At 45.5% G+C, this 15687-nt stretch overlaps 1 protein-coding gene across 1 annotated transcript in view; it reads right to left on the reverse strand.

Annotated features, from left to right (window-relative positions):
* LOC144602619 (uncharacterized) overlaps positions 1–15687 on the reverse strand; it is a 56665-nt gene that overhangs the window by 27687 nt on the left and 13291 nt on the right. Inside the window, exons 6-7 of the mRNA XM_078415749.1 lie at positions 11059–11587; positions 2609–2624 (exon numbers count right to left, since the gene is read on the reverse strand). Of these exons, the coding sequence (XP_078271875.1) occupies positions 2609–2624; positions 11059–11587 (545 nt within the window). The remainder of the gene's footprint in view (positions 1–2608; positions 2625–11058; positions 11588–15687) is intronic.

Below are 15687 nucleotides of genomic sequence, written 5' to 3' on the forward strand. Positions count from 1 at the left end.
AGAAATGGATGAATTTTCCAATTACATTGCTAGGGAGAGTGAACTGTATTAAGATGAATATTTTTCCGAGGATACAGTATTTATTTCAAACACTGCCTATACCATTACCAAATTAAAAAAATCAAGAATTGAATAAAATTATGAGAAATTTTCTTTGGAAAGGTAAAACGCCAAGAGTGTCTATGGAAAAATTAACATGGAAATTTGAATTAAGTGGATTGCAATTACCAAATTTTAAAAATTACTATCTGGCAGCACAAATGAGTTTTATTTCATCCTTTTATCAATAGGGTGGAAAAACATCATGGGTTAAAATTGAAATGGATAAAATAAAAGAACTATGTTCAGAAGAATTTATCTATAAATGGGAAGCGAAGCTATTAGTTAAGGATCAAGTGTCTCCTTTGCTAAAACATTTAATTAATACATTGTTGAAAACAGTTAAAGCTAATGATAAAAGATTTTTTCTAACAGCTAAAACTTCATTAGTAAAAAATAGATTACTGCCGTTTGCTTGGAATAGTCAAATATTACAAGTCTGGGAACAGAAGGGTATTAACCATACAGGAGATTGCCATGAAGGAAATAATTTTTTGACATTTTCTCAATTGAGAAATAAATATCAAATTCCAGGGACTCGTCTTTTTTTCTATTATCAACTACAATCTTTTTAAAGGGAAAAGTTAGGTAATTCAATGTTTCTATTTCAAATTAAAGGAATTGAATCCTTGATTCAGGGCAAGGGAACTAATACATTTATATCTTCAATGTATAAATTATTACAAAAATCTAGTCCAAAGATAGGAATTCAAAAATCAAGACAAAGATGGGAAACAGATTTGAATATTAGCATTGATGAACAAAGTTGGGAAAGATTGTGTTTAGACAGTATGAAAAATACTATCAATGTGAAATATAGTTTAGCACAATATAATTTTTTACATCAATTATATTTAACTCCGAAAAAAATTAACAATTTAAAACAAAACTTATCTGAGATTTGTTTTAGATGCAACCAAGATGTGGGTACTTTTTTACACTCCACATGGGCATGTCCGAAGGTAACTCCTTTTTGGAAAGACATAACAAATTTTTTGGAACAATTGATGAATAAGACCATACCATTGGATTCAAGGTTGTTTTTATTGGGAGAAATCAAAGGAATATTACCAAGGTTAATTTTAGATAAATATCAGGAAAGATTTCACAAAATAGCAATAGCAAAGCGGTCACTTGGTAAGACCACAATGAAATAAGAATTGAAAGATGGTACGCAGAAATGCGCAGTTGTATCCCATTAGAAAAAGCAACTTATAATCTGAGAAATAGATATGATTTCTTTTTGAAAGTTTGGAACCCATTCATTTTAAAACTAGGACTAAGAACTTGAAATATTTAAATTCAGGATTGTTTTGATACCCTTAATAAGAATTTAATAAGAAATTAGCCAGAGGTGTTTCCTTCTTGACTCCAGCTCTCTCTCTCTCTCTCTCTCTCTCTCTCTCTCTCTCTCTCTCTCTCTCTCTTTTTTTTTTTTTTTTTTTCATTTTCAAAGACTTTATTCAGCACATTCACATGATACATCACATCAAAACCACATTCAGAGGTTACAAGTCATCAAATAATCATTATAATACAATGTTGCCTTCATTATTTACAATGCTCTCAACCCCCCGCGGTGACCAGCGCCCACGGAAGGCTTCCAGAGTCCCCGTGGTCACCGCGTGTTCCCTCTCTAGGGCCACACGCGCACGGACGTAGGCCCGGAAGATTCTCTCTCTCTCTGATTCTCTCTCTCTCTGATTCTCTCTCTCCCTGATTCTCTCTCTCTCTCTCTCTCTCTCTCTCTCTCTCTGATTCTCTCTCTCTCTCTCTCTCTCTCTCTCTCTCTCTCTCTCTCTCTCTCTCTCTCTCTCTCTCTCTCTCTCTCTCTCTCTCTCTCTCTCTCTCTCTCTCTCTCTCTCTCTCTCTCTCTCTCTTATATATGTAGGTATCATTGGGTACTATGAGTTGTAACATGTATGTGCTTTGTTAAAGAAATGGCCTGCCCCTTATTCTTAAACAATGGCCGTTAATAATCTTATATGTTTCAATAAGATCCCCTCTCATCCTTCTAAATTCCAGTGTATACAAAGCTAGTCGCTCCAGTCTTTCAACATACGACAGTCCCGCCATTCCAGGAATTAACCTAGTAAACCTACGCTGCACGTCCTCAATAGCAAGAATATCCTTCCTCAAATTTGCAGCCCAAAACTGCACACAGCACTCCAGGTGCGGTCTCATTAGGGCCCTGTACAACTGCAGAAGGGCCTCTTTGCTCCTATACTCAACTCCTCTTGACATGAAGTCCAACATTCCATTGGCTTTCTTCACTGCCTGCTTGTACCTGCATACTTCCTTTCAGTAACTGATGCACTAGGACACCCAGATCTCGTTGTACCCTCGTTCTATCTCTTTTTAATTTTAATTTCATGTTTTTCGTGTACCTTGTTGTTTGTCGTGACCAATTGGCAGACCAATTTCCCTCCGGGGACAAATACAGATTTATCGTATCGCTATTGGTAATTGTGCAGTTACCACCTCCTTCTTAAATTGTTCCCAGGCTCACCATTGCCACGTTCTTCCTGCCCACATAAAACCCTATTCGTGTTATTCACATTCCCATGGGTTGCACCCGTGACCTGCCCGGTGATCTGAAACTTACCGATAAGTGAAAAAGGCTTGGATAGAGTGGACGTGGAGAGGATGTTTCTACTCGAAGGATTAGAAGGATGAGAGGAGATCTTATCGAAACATTTAAGATTATTAACGGGTTGGACACGTTAGAGGCAGGAAACATGTTCCCAATGTTGGGGGAGTCCAGAACAAGGGGCCACAGTTTAAGAATAAGGGGTAGGTCATTTAGAACTGAGATGAGGAAAAACTTTTTCAGTCAGAGGGTTGTGAATCTGTGGAATTCTCTGCCTCAGAAGGCAGTGGAGGCCAATTCTCTGAATGCATTCAAGAGAGAGCTGGATAGAGCTCTTAAGGACAGCGGAGTCAGGGGGTATGGGGAAAAGGCAGGAACGGGGTACTGATTGAGAATGATCAGCCATGATCACATTGAATGGCGGCGCTGGTTCGAAGGGCCGAATGGCCTCCTCCTGCACCTGTTGTCTATTGTCTATTGTCTATTGAATCTACGACAGAGGTCACAGCTTCAGATTTATAGGATGTTCATTTGGGCAATTGAGGAGGAATATCTTGAGTCAGAGGGTGGTGAATCTGTGGATTTCTTCACCACAGAGTGCTGTGGAGGCCAAATCAATGGATATTTTTAAGGCAGAGATAGACAGATTCTTCATTCGTACGGGTGTCAGGGGTTATGGGGAGAAGGCGGGAGAATGGGGTTCGGAGGGAGAGATAGATCAGCCATGATTGAATGGCGGAGTAGACTTGAAGGGCCGAATGGCTTAATCCTGCTTCTATCACCTATGATTCTCTCCACTTCTAATAAGTTCAACTGCAATGTCAAATTTGTTCAATGTCCAACCTTTCCGTGTCCCGATGAAGATTTCCAACTATTTATGATCCTGATGAGATCGGGATGCCATGGGTCAAATATGAGTGTATCAATCCTTAGATTTGTGTAAAAGGTCAGTTGACGGGATCCGATAACATGTTTTAAAAAGAGTCGGATCAACACTTCTAAACGCAGTTGCTGTTTATTTCACTCTTCCCACATTTACGTTCCCCCTGGTTTTATTCCCCCTTGTATACACTCGAATTTAGAAGGATGAGAGGAGATGTTATCGAAACGTATAAGATTATTAAGGGGTTGGGCACGTTAGAGGCAGGAAACATGTTCCCAATGTTGGGGGAGTCCAGAACCAGGGACCAGTTTAAGAATAAGGGGTAGGCCATTTATAACTGAGTTGAGGAAAAACTTTTTCAGTCAGAGAGTTGCGAATCTGTTGAATCCTCCGCCTCAGAAGGCAGTGGAGGTCAATTGTCTGAATGTATTAAAGAGAGAGCTAGATAGGGCTCTTAAGGATAGCGGAGTCAGGGGGTATGGGGAGAAGGCAGGAATGGGGTAATGATTGAGAATGATCGCCCATGATCACATTGAATGGCGGTGCTGGCTTGAAGGTCGAATGGCCTCCTCCTGCACCTATTGTCTATTGTCTATTGACTGGGGTTTTTCCGACGCGGTATTTAGGGACTAAATGGGAGCCGTTCAGCGCCGACCCGAGTGTTGTGTAATGATCCTGATCTGATAAGGGGACTAGAGGTAAAAGAGCCATTAGGAGGCAGTGATCACAACATGATAAGTTTTACTCTGCAAATGGAAAGGCAGAAGGGAAAATCGGAAGTGTCGGTATTACAGTATAGCAAAGGGGATTACAGAGGCATGAGGCAGGAGCTGGCCAAAATTGACTGGAAGGAGGCCCTAGCAGGGAAGACGGTAGAACAGCAATGGCAGGTATTCCTGGGAATAATGCAGAGGTTGCAGGATCAATTTATTCCAAAGAGGTGGAAAGACTCTAAGGGGAGTAAGAGACACCTGTGGCTGACAAGGGAAGTCAGGGACAGCATAAAAATTAAGGAGAGGAAGTATAACATAGCAAAGAAGAGTGGGAAGACAGAGGATTGGGACTCTTTTAAAGAGCAACAAAAGTTAACTAAAAAGGCAATACGGGGAGAAAAGATGAGGTACGAGGGTAAACTAGCCAATAATATAAAGGAGGATAGCAAAAGTTTTTTTAGGTACGTGAAGAGGAAAAAAATAGTCAAGGCAAATGTGGGTCCCTTGAAGACAGAAGCAGGGGAATTTATTATGGGGAACAAAGAAATGGCAGACGAGTTAAACCGTTACTTTGGATCTGTCTTCACTGAGGAAGATACACACAATCTCCCAAATGTTCTAGGGGCCGGAGAACCTAGGGTGATGGAGGAACTGAAGGAAATCCACATTAGGCAGGAAATGGTTTTGGGTAGACTGATGGGACTGAAGGCTGATAAATCCCCAGGGCCTGATGGTCTGCATCCCAGGGTACTTAAGGAGGTGGCTCTAGAAATAGTGGAAGCATTGGAGATCATTTTTCAATGTTCTATAGATTCAGGATCAGTTCCTGTGGATTGGAGGATAGCAAATGTTATCCCACTTTTTAAGAAAGGAGGGAGAGAGAAAACGGGTAATTATAGATCAGTTAGTCTGACATCAGTGGTGGGGAAGATGCTGGAGTCAATTATAAAAGACGAAATTGCTGAGCATTTGGATAGCAGTAACGGGATCATTCCGAGTCAGCATGGATTTACGAAGGGGAAATCATGCTTGACAAATCTACTGGAATTTTTTGAGGATGTAACTGGGAAAATTGACAAGGGAGAGTCAGTGGATGTGGTGTACCTCGACTTTCAGAAAGCCTTCGACAAGGTCCCACATAGGAGATAAGTGGGCAAAATTAGGGCACATGGTATTGGGGGTAGGGTACTGACATGGATAGAAAATTGGTTGACAGACAGAAAGCAAAGAGTGGGGATAAATGGGTCCCTTTCGGAATGGCAGGCAGTGACCAGTGGGGTACCGCAAGGTTCGGTGCTGGGACCCCAGCTATTTACGATATACATGAATGACTTAGACGAAGGAATTAAAAGTACCATTAGCAAATTTGCAGATGATACTAAGTTGGGGGGTAGTGTGAATTGTGAGGAAGATGCAATAAGGCTGCAGGGTGACTTGGACAGGTTGTGTGAGTGGGCGGATACATGGCAGATGCAGTTTAATGTGGATAAGTGTGAGGTTATTCACTTTGGAAGTAAGAATAGAAAGGCAGATTATTATCTGAATGGTGTCAAGTTAGGAGGAGGGGGAGTTCAACGAGATCTGGGTGTCCTAGTGCATCAGTCAATGAAAGGAAGCATGCAGGTACAGCAGGCAGTGAAGAAAGCCAATGGAATGTTGGCCTTCGTAACAAGAGGAGTTGAGTATAGGAGTAAAGAGGTCCTTCTACAGTTGTACCGGGCCCTGGTGAGACCGCACCTGGAGTACTGTGTGCAGTTTTGGTCTCCAAAATAGAGGAAGGATATTCTTGCTATGGAGGGCGTGCAGCGTAGGTTCACTAGGTTAATTCCCGGAATGGCGGGACTGTCGTATGTTGAAAGGCTGGAGCGATTGGGCTTGTATACACTGGAATTTAGAAGGATGAGGGGGGATCTTATTGAAACATATAAGATAATTAGGGGATTGGACACATTAGAGGCAGATAACATGTTCCCAATGTTGGGGGAGTCCAGAACAAGGGGCCACAGTTTAAGAATAAGGGGTCGGCCATTTAGAACCGAGATGAGGAAGAACTTTTTCAGTCAGAGGGTGGTGAAGGTGTGGAATTCTCTGCCTCAGAAGGCAGTGGAGGCCAGTTCGTTGGATGCTTTCAAGAGAGAGCTGGATAGAGCTCTTAAGGATAGCGGAGTGAGGGGGTATGGGGAGAAGGCAGGAACGGGGTACTGATTGAGATTGATCAGCCATGATCGCATTGAATGGCGGTGCTGGCTCGAAGGGCTGAATGGCCTACTCCTGCACCTATTGTCTATTGTCTATTGACCTGTTGTCCACCGGGTTTCTGCCCCACAGCCCCTGAGCTCTGATCCTGACGCCGGTCCCGGGACCCAACCATTTCACACACCCGGAGCGGAACCGGAGCAGATTCCCAGCCACCTGATTTATAGACAATAGACAATAGAAAATAAGTGCAGGAGAAGGCCATTCGGCCCTTCGAGCCAGCACCGCCATTCAATATGATCATGGCTGATCATTCTCAATCAGTACCCCGTTCCTGCCTTCTCCCCATACCCCCTGACTCCGCTATCCTTAAGAGCTCTCTCTTGAATGTATTCAGAGAATTGGCCTCCACTGCCTTCTGAGGCAGAGAATTCCACAGATTCACAACTCTCTGACTAAAAAAGTTTTTCCACATCTCTGTTCTAAATGGCCTACCCCTTATTCTTAAACTGTGGCCCCTTGTTCTGGACTCCCCCAACATTGGGAACATGTTTCCTGCCTCTAACGTGTCCAACCCCTTAATAATTTTATACGTTTCGATAAGATCCCCTCTCATCCTTCTAAATTCCAGTGTATACAAACCTAGTCGCTCCAGTCTTTCAACATATGACAGTCCCGCCATTCCTGGAATTAACCTAGTAAACCTACGCTGCACGCCCTCAATAGCAAGAATATCCTTCCTCAAATTTGGAGACCAAAACTGCACACAGTACTCCAGGTGCGGTCTCACTAGGGCCCTGTACAACTGCAGAAGGACCTCTTTGCTCCTATACTCAACTCCTCTTGTTATGAAGGCCAACATTCCATTGGCTTTCTTCACTGCCTGCTGTACCTTTCAGTGACTGATGCACTAAGACACCCAGATCACGCTGTACGTCCCCTTTTCCTAACTTGACACCATTCAGATAATAATCTGCCTTCCTATTCTTACCACCAAAGTGGATAACCTCACACTTATCCACATTAAACTGCATCTGCCATGCATCCGCCCACACACACAACCTGTCCAAGTCACCCTGCAACCTCATAGCATCTTCCTCACAGTTCACACTGACACCTAACTTTGTATCATCGGCAAATTTGCTAACGGTACTTTTAATCCCTTCATCCAAGTCATTGATGTATATTGTAAATAGCTGCGGTCCCAACACCGAGCCTTGCGGTACCCCACTAGTCACTGCCTGCCATTCTGAAAGGGACCCATTTATCCCCACTCTTTGCTTTCTGTCTGTCAACCAACTTTCTATCCATGTCAGTACACTACCTCCAATACCATGTGCTCTAATTTTGCCCACCAATCTCCTATGTGGGACCTTGTCGAAGGCTTTCTGAAAGTCGAGGTACACCACATCCACCAGCTCTCCCCTGTCAATTTTCCTAGTTACATCCTCAAAAAATTCCAGTAGATTAGTGAAGCACGATTTCCCCTTCGTAAATCCATGCTGACTCGGAACGATCCTGTTACTGCTATCCAAATGCTCCGCAATTTCATCTTTTATAATTGACTCCAGCATCTTCCCCACCACTGATGTCAGACTAACTGGTCTATAATTTCCCGTTTTCTCTCTCCCTCCTTTCGTGAAAAGTGGGATAACATTAGCTACCCTCCAATCCACAGGAACTGACCCTGAATCTATAGAACATTGGAAAATAATCACTAATGCGTCCACAATTTCTAGAGCCACCTCCTTAAGCACCCTGGGATACAGACCATCAGGCCCTGGAGATTTATCAGCCTTGAGTCCCATCAGTCTACCCAAAACTTTTTCCTGCCTAATGTGGATTTCCTCCAGTTCCTCTGTCACCCTAGGATCTCTGGCCACTAGAACATCTCGGAGATTGTTTGTATCCTCCTTAGTGAAGACAGATCCAAAGTACCAGTTCAACTCGTCTGCCATTTCCTTGTTCCCCATAATAAATTCCCCTGCTTCTGTCTTCAAGGGACCCACATTTGCCTTGACTATTTTTTTCCTCTTCACATACCAAGGCCCAAAGAAATGGAGAAAATATTAAAATGATAATTAGAATGATACCATACTGACGGGATAGACTGGACAGGCTGTGGCTGTGCGTTTTAGCCGGGTAAGACGTCCGTGATGATCGGATAGTGTAATTTTGGATTAGTGATGAATTTGACCAGGAGGGAACGGAGAAAGTATCTTTACTTGTGGAGACACCAAATGACAAAGATAAAATATATATAATTTTTTTAATTTTTTTAATAAAATGGTCTTCAATATATTCCTTAAGGAATTCAGCAATGAGAAAGTGGAGCCTGCCACCACAGATGTGGTTGAAGCAGAGAGTATGTGTTATGGTGTGGGGTGGGGTGTGGGAGGGCTGTTGGAGAAACACGTGTAGTCTATCGAGTTCAGGACATTGTTGGTCAGTGCGGTGAATGGGTGGAAGGGGGTTTATCTGGTGCCGCAGAATTGACAGGAGAAGATGGACTGAATGGTTTGTCTGTGATGTAGAATGGGATGTACTACGATTGGCCAGGCCGACCCTGCAACGCTGCCAAGACAATGAGCCTTCATGGTCAGGTCAGGAACCCTGCACTGACAACAACAATGTCGATGTCGATGTGGAGAGCGGACAACAGTGTGAGCGGCAAAGGCAGCTCACGGAATTGGGAGAGGTCACAAGTGGGTCATTGCTTCATCAGGAAGGGCCATTTGCACCTTGGCGGATGGTAAGAAGAAGATAAACACAGAAGTAAGTACATTATGGTTTATTATGGGGTTTTTTACAGAGTAATATATCAACATATCTGTTGGCCTCCTGTAAGTATTTCATTTATTCCGTCTCTAGACACATGACAATAAAACTCTTGAAACTTCGCCGATGTAAAGAAGTTGACATCTAGAGCAGCGGATACAATAGATGAGGTTGGAGGAGGTGCAGGTGAACCTCTGTCTCACCTGGAAAGGCTGTTTGGGTCAATGGATGGAATTGAGGGGGGAGGTAAAGGGACAGGTGTTGCGTCTCCTGCGGTTGCAGGGGAAAGTGCCCGGGGATGGAGTGGTTTGGGTAGGAAGGGACGAGTGGACCAGGGAGTTACGGAAGGAACGGTCTCTGCGGAACGCAGAAAGGGGAGGGGATGGGAAGATGTGGCCAGTGGTGGGGTCCCGTTGTGGGTGACGGAAATGTTGGCGGATGATTTGTTGGATCCGCTGGCTGGTGGGGTGGAAGGTGAGAACGAGGGGAATTCTGTCCTTGTTGCGAGTGGGGGAAGGGGGAGCAAGAGAGGAGCTGCGGGATGTAGAGGGGAAGCCCCGTTTCCTGAAAAATGAGGACATCTCTGATGCCCTAGTGTGAAACACCTCATCCCGGGCGCAGATGCGGCGTAGACGGAGAAATTGGGAGTAGGGGATAGACTTTTTGCAGGAGACAGGGAGGGAAGAAGTGTAGTCCAGATAGCTGTTCTAGTCAGTGGGTTTATGGTAGATGTCAGTCACTAGTCTGTCTCCTGTGATGGTGATGGTGAGGTCCAGAAACGGGAGGGAGATGTCGGAGTTAGTCGAAGTATATTTATGGGCAGGATGGAAATTGGAAGTGAAGTGTATGAAGTCAGCGAGTTCTGCATGGGTACAAGAGGTAGCACCAATGCAGTCGTCGATGTAGCGGAGGTACAGTTCGGGGTAGGGCCAGTGTACGTCCGGAACAGGGATTGTTCGACGTACCCGACAAAGAGGCAGGCATAGCTACGCCTCTGGTTTGGAGGAAGTGGGAGGAGACAAAGGAGAAGTTGTTGAGGGTAAGAATCAGCTCTGCTAGGCGGAGGAGAGTGTTGGTAGATGGGGATTGGCTGGTTCTACGGTCGATGAAGAAACGGAGGGCTTTGAGACCATCCTTGTGGGGGATGGTAGTGTAGAGTGACTGGACATCCATGGTAAAGATGAGGGAGTGGAGGCCTGGAAACCGGAAGTTATCGAGGAGCTGGAGAGCGTGTGAGGTGTCTTTGACGTAGGTGCGGAGGGATTTGACCAGGGGGGATAAGATAAAGTTGAGGTAGGTGGAAATAGGTTCGGTGGAACATGAGCAGGCAGAAACAATGGGTCTGCCAGGACTTCTGTTTATGGATTTTAGGTCGGAGGTAAAATCGGGCCGTGTGGGGCTGAGGAACTAAAAGTTTGGAGGCATTGGAGGGTAGATCGCCGGAGATGGTGAGGTCCGTGATGGTGCTGATGATAAAGGTCTGGTGTTTGTCAGTGAGGTCATGGTCCAGGGATAAGTAGGAAGAGGTGTCTGAGAGTTGTCGTATGGCCTCGGTTCGGTAGAGGTCAGCACGCCAGACTACCACAGCACCTCCCTTGTCAGCGGGTTTGATGACTAAGTCCGGGTTGTTGCAGAGTGAGTGGAGGGCTGCACGTTCAGAGGGGAGAGGTTAGTGTTAGTCAGTGGAGTGGAGAATTGGAGGCGGTTAATGTCACACTAGTAGTTGGAGATGAAAAGTACGGAGGTGATTTAACTATATTCCAGGTGCTGGTGAAGGTTTGAAATAATTTGTTAATTACCGACACGGAGCGGAACCGGAGCAGATTCTCAGCCACTGATTTGCATCCCAGGTCTCGAAGAAAGGATAAAGTTTCTCCGTGAATTTATTCCCAGTGAAGGTGTGGAGATGGGACTTGGTGTCCGCGTCATAAAATGAAACTGTCCCGGACTCGTAACTGAGATAAACTCCCACCCTCCCGGGGATGGGACGGGCGGGGAGACGGGATGGAGGGGAGGTGAATGCACCAAACTCGTCATCCCGCCGCCAGATGCTCCAGACTCCATTCTCCGGGGTCGGTGTGAGTTTTACCTTCCTCTCCACAGACTCTGCGGCGACTCCCAGACTCCAGCCCTCACTCCCCGCCACCTCCACCTCCCAGTAATGTCTCCCCGATGTGAATCCCTCCGATCCCAGCACACACCCGTGGACTGTAAACCTCTTCCCGGTGTCAGGGAGACTCCTCGCGGTCCCGGTCCGTCTCACCCTCTTCCGATCCTCAGACACCTCGAGCAGCGCATGCGCTGTTTCCACATCCAGGGTGACGGAGACTGGGGGGAGAAGCAGAGAATCAGAGAGTCCCCGGGGGTCGGGGGGAGACTCGGGCAGCGCGGCCCCGGGACCGGGGGAGAGGCCGCTCGGCCTCAGGCACAGGCGGGCGGACAACTGAAACCCTGCCCGGAGTTTTCTTTCCCCCTCCCCCTACCACGTAAGATGGACAACAGAAATCCTTCCCGGAATTTTTCTCCCGAGGTTGAGGCGAGAGTTGTGGTATGTCGTGGGCAAGCAGATGCAATTGGGAGAGAGGAGATAGGAGAAATGGTGGGCGGATGGGTGTGCGGGCGTGATATTGAGTGCTTTTGCTTATGGTGGTGAAAATGGGGGCTAGATTGGCGGGGCCGTTGAGGAGTTAAATGTTTACTGGAGGTAATTAAAAATGAGGAAAGATGTGACTGTGCTGGAGAGAGTGCAAAGGAGATTCACCGGGAAGTTGCCTCCATTGAAGGACTAGAATAGTGCTGATTTGGAGACCTAGGAGAAGTTTACAAGTTTACGAGACACAGAGAGGGGGTAGTTAGTCAGATTCAGTTCCCCATCTTAATAGTACCAAAAACAAGGTTATTGGTTTAAAGTGAGAGGATGGAGTTTTAAAGAAGACTAGACCAAGTGGGCCCAAACCTCTACTGCATTGGTGCAGCACCCTCTCCTTCCACCCTCCCCCTCCCCGCTCCCCTCCTCTAATCCTCCACCCCCCCACCCCACTCCTTCCACACAACCTCCCCTTCCAGCTTCCCCTCAATCCTACTCCATCCCCTTGAACCCCCCTTATCCTCCCTCCTCCACCCTCCCTCCCTCCCTAGGAGATAGATTTAAACTTTAAAATGTGAATAACTTAAAAAAGATAACACTGATTTCAATGAAACTCCTTCCATTAGCACCAAAGGGACGACGGTGAGTAAGCTGGGCCTAAAATTGTTGTGCTATCGTGAACCGTTTTGGCTGTAGTTCAGGAACAAACAAACAAACATGCGAGAGTTTTAGTATATAGATGTGAGGGATAAATCTCTTGCACAGAGAGTAGTTGATACCTGGAACATGCTCCCATTGGAGGAGGTGGAATCACTAACTTCAAGAGTCATTTAGACAGACACTTGTACACGCGAGGTATATAAGGGCGTTGACGTGTTGTGAACCAATGGGATTGATGTAGATGTGCAAAATGATCGGAATAGAGATAGTGGGTCGAAGGGTCCATTTCCCTGCAGTAGACTGGGACTGAATGAAGTGAATCACTGAGCCTTCACTGCCATCCGATACAGAGAATCCCAAAGGTCTACCATCCTCTGAGTGCAGAACTATCTTCTTATCTCTGTCCTATATAACCTACTGCCTATTCTGAGACGATAACCTCTGTTCTGGACACCTCAGGAAAGGGAAAGATCCTCCCATCATGCTGCCTGTTAAGTCGAGTAGAACTTTGTGTTTCACTGAGATCTCCTCACTTTCTCTTTAATATAGAACATAGACAATAGACACACGAGTAGGCCATTCGGCCCTTCGAGCCACCACCACCATTCAATATGATCATGGCTGATCATTCTCAATCAGTACCCCGTTCCTGCCTTCTCCCCATACCCCCTGACTCCGCTATCCTCAAGAGCTCTATCTAGCTCTCTCTTGAATGCACTCAGAGAATTGGCCTCCACTGACTTCTGAGGCAGAAAACTCCACAGATTTACAACTCTCCAAATGAAAATGTTTTTCCTCATCTCCATTCTAAATGGCCTACCCCTTATTCTTAAACTGTGGCCCCTTGTTCTGGACTCCCCCAAAATTGGGAACATGTTTCCTGCCTCTAACGTGTCCAACCCTTTAATAATCTTATATGTTTCGATAAGATCCCCTCTCATCCTTCTAAATTCCAGTGGAAACAAGCCTAGACACTCCAGTCTTTCAACATACGACAGTCCTGCCATTCCGGGAATTAACCTAGTAAACCTACGCTGCACGCCCTAAATAGCATGTATATTCTTCCCCCAATAGAAACATACAGAACAGGTACACGCCCTTTGGCCCAGCATATCAGCGCCATCCATGATCCCTGTGAACATAAACTAATCCCATTTGGTTACACATGGCCCGTTTTCCTCTTTTCCTTGCCCGTGCCTATCCCACGTACCCTGTATTGGCTGTGTAAATACCTCTCAAACATCGGTGTGATCGCTGTTACTGCAGTGCCCCCTGGAAGCATATTCTTAGAAGTTAGGTGTACTTTTAAAAAGCCTTACAATCCCCGGTTAAATTTTCATTCTGTTTCCTTGAACATATGCCCTCTACGATTTACACCTTCTCATAATTTAAAATAATTCTATCAGTTTCCCTTCAACCTTTGACAGTCCACATAAAACAAGCAAATGTATCCGACCTCTCCCAATAGCTAATGCCCTCTAATCCAGGCAGCATTCTGCTAAACCTCTTCTGTACATTTCCCAAGGCATCCACATTCTTCCTGCAAAGGGACGACCAGAACTGCACAAAATACTCCAAATTATGCCTAAGTCCTGCAAAGCTGAAACATAATTTCCTGACTCTTAGCGTATGTTACTACAGAGTCTGTGGGTTACTCAGTTAAATATATTCACGGTGTCTAATGATCATCAATTCCAGTTTACAGTGGGAACGTATATTGAGGAGGTTGTGCCCACGAACAGGAGTTTTTCCTTGTGAATGTGCTTAAGGGTATCTATGTCAGGCCGATGAAACTGTGCGTGCTTTTCCGAGACTAGATCTTGGGCCGAGATCTATCCGGTCTCGTTCTTACAATGCATCAGTATGGGGTTTGAGAAAGTCTGTGCGGCTCAAGGGTCCAACAAGGGGCAGACCTGAGTCAACCAGAGTCAACGATAGTCACAGGTTAGGCAGGGCCCATGGCACAGATCTCCACAGGACGCCCTCGTATCCCCATGACAATACTGCTCATTCGTTGTTCATTATAATTTAATTCCGTTACTTCCAATTTCCTGACTACCGAGGTACAGGCAGTAGATTCTTTGGCGGATGGCGGGACTCGAGGATGGTCTGTTGCCTCCCTGGTGCCAGGGTTCAAGACATCACGGAGCGGCTTCAGAACATCCTAGCGAGGGAAGGTGATCAACCGGACATAGTTGTGCACGTGGGCACGAACGACGTCAGGAGGAAGAGGAAGGAGATACTGCAACGTGAGTTTAGAGAGTTAGGAAGAAGACTGAGAAGTAGGACGTCAAAGGTGGTTGTCTCTGGACTGCTACCTGTACCTCGTGCTGGTGAGGGCAGGAACAGAGAGATGGGGGATATGAATGTATGGCTGAGGGGCTGGTGCAGGGAGCAGGGATTTAGATTTCTAGACCACTGGGATCTCTTCTGGGGTAGGGGTGACCTGTACAAAAGGGACGGGTTACCCCTTAACAACAGGGGACCAACATTCTGGCAGGTAGGTTTGCTAGTGCTACAAGGCAATACGGGGAGAAAAGATGAGGTACGAGGGTAAACTAGCCAATAATATAAAGGAGGATAGCAAAAGTTTTTTTAGGTACGTGAAGAGGAAAAAAATAGTCAAGGCAAATGTGGGTCCCTTGAAGACAGAAGCAGGGGAATTTATTATGGGGAACAAAGAAATGGCAGACGAGTTAAACCGTTACTTTGGATCTGTCTTCACTGAGGAAGATACACACAATCTCCCAAATGTTCTAGGGGCCGGAGAACCGAGGGTGATGGAGGAACTGAAGGAAATCCACATTAGGCAGGAAATGGTTTTGGGTAGACTGATGGGACTGAAGGCTGATAAATCCCCAGGGCCTGATGGTCTGCATCCCAGGGTACTTAAGGAGGTGGCTCTAGAAATAGTGGAAGCATTGGAGATCATTTTTCAATGTTCTATAGATTCAGGATCAGTTCCTGTGGATTGGAGGATAGCAAATGTTATCCCACTTTTTAAGAAAGGAGGGAGAGAGAAAACGGGTAATTATAGACCAGTTAGTCTGACATCAGTGGTGGGGAAGATGCTGGAGTCAATTATAAAAGACGAAATTGCTGAGCATTTGGATAGCAGTAACATGATCATTCTGAGTCAGCATGGATTTACGAAGGGGAAATCATGCTTGACAAATCTACT

The sequence above is a fragment of the Rhinoraja longicauda genome, chromosome 19, assembly GCF_053455715.1.
Source record: "Rhinoraja longicauda isolate Sanriku21f chromosome 19, sRhiLon1.1, whole genome shotgun sequence".
Classification (NCBI taxonomy): domain Eukaryota; kingdom Metazoa; phylum Chordata; class Chondrichthyes; order Rajiformes; family Arhynchobatidae; genus Rhinoraja; species Rhinoraja longicauda.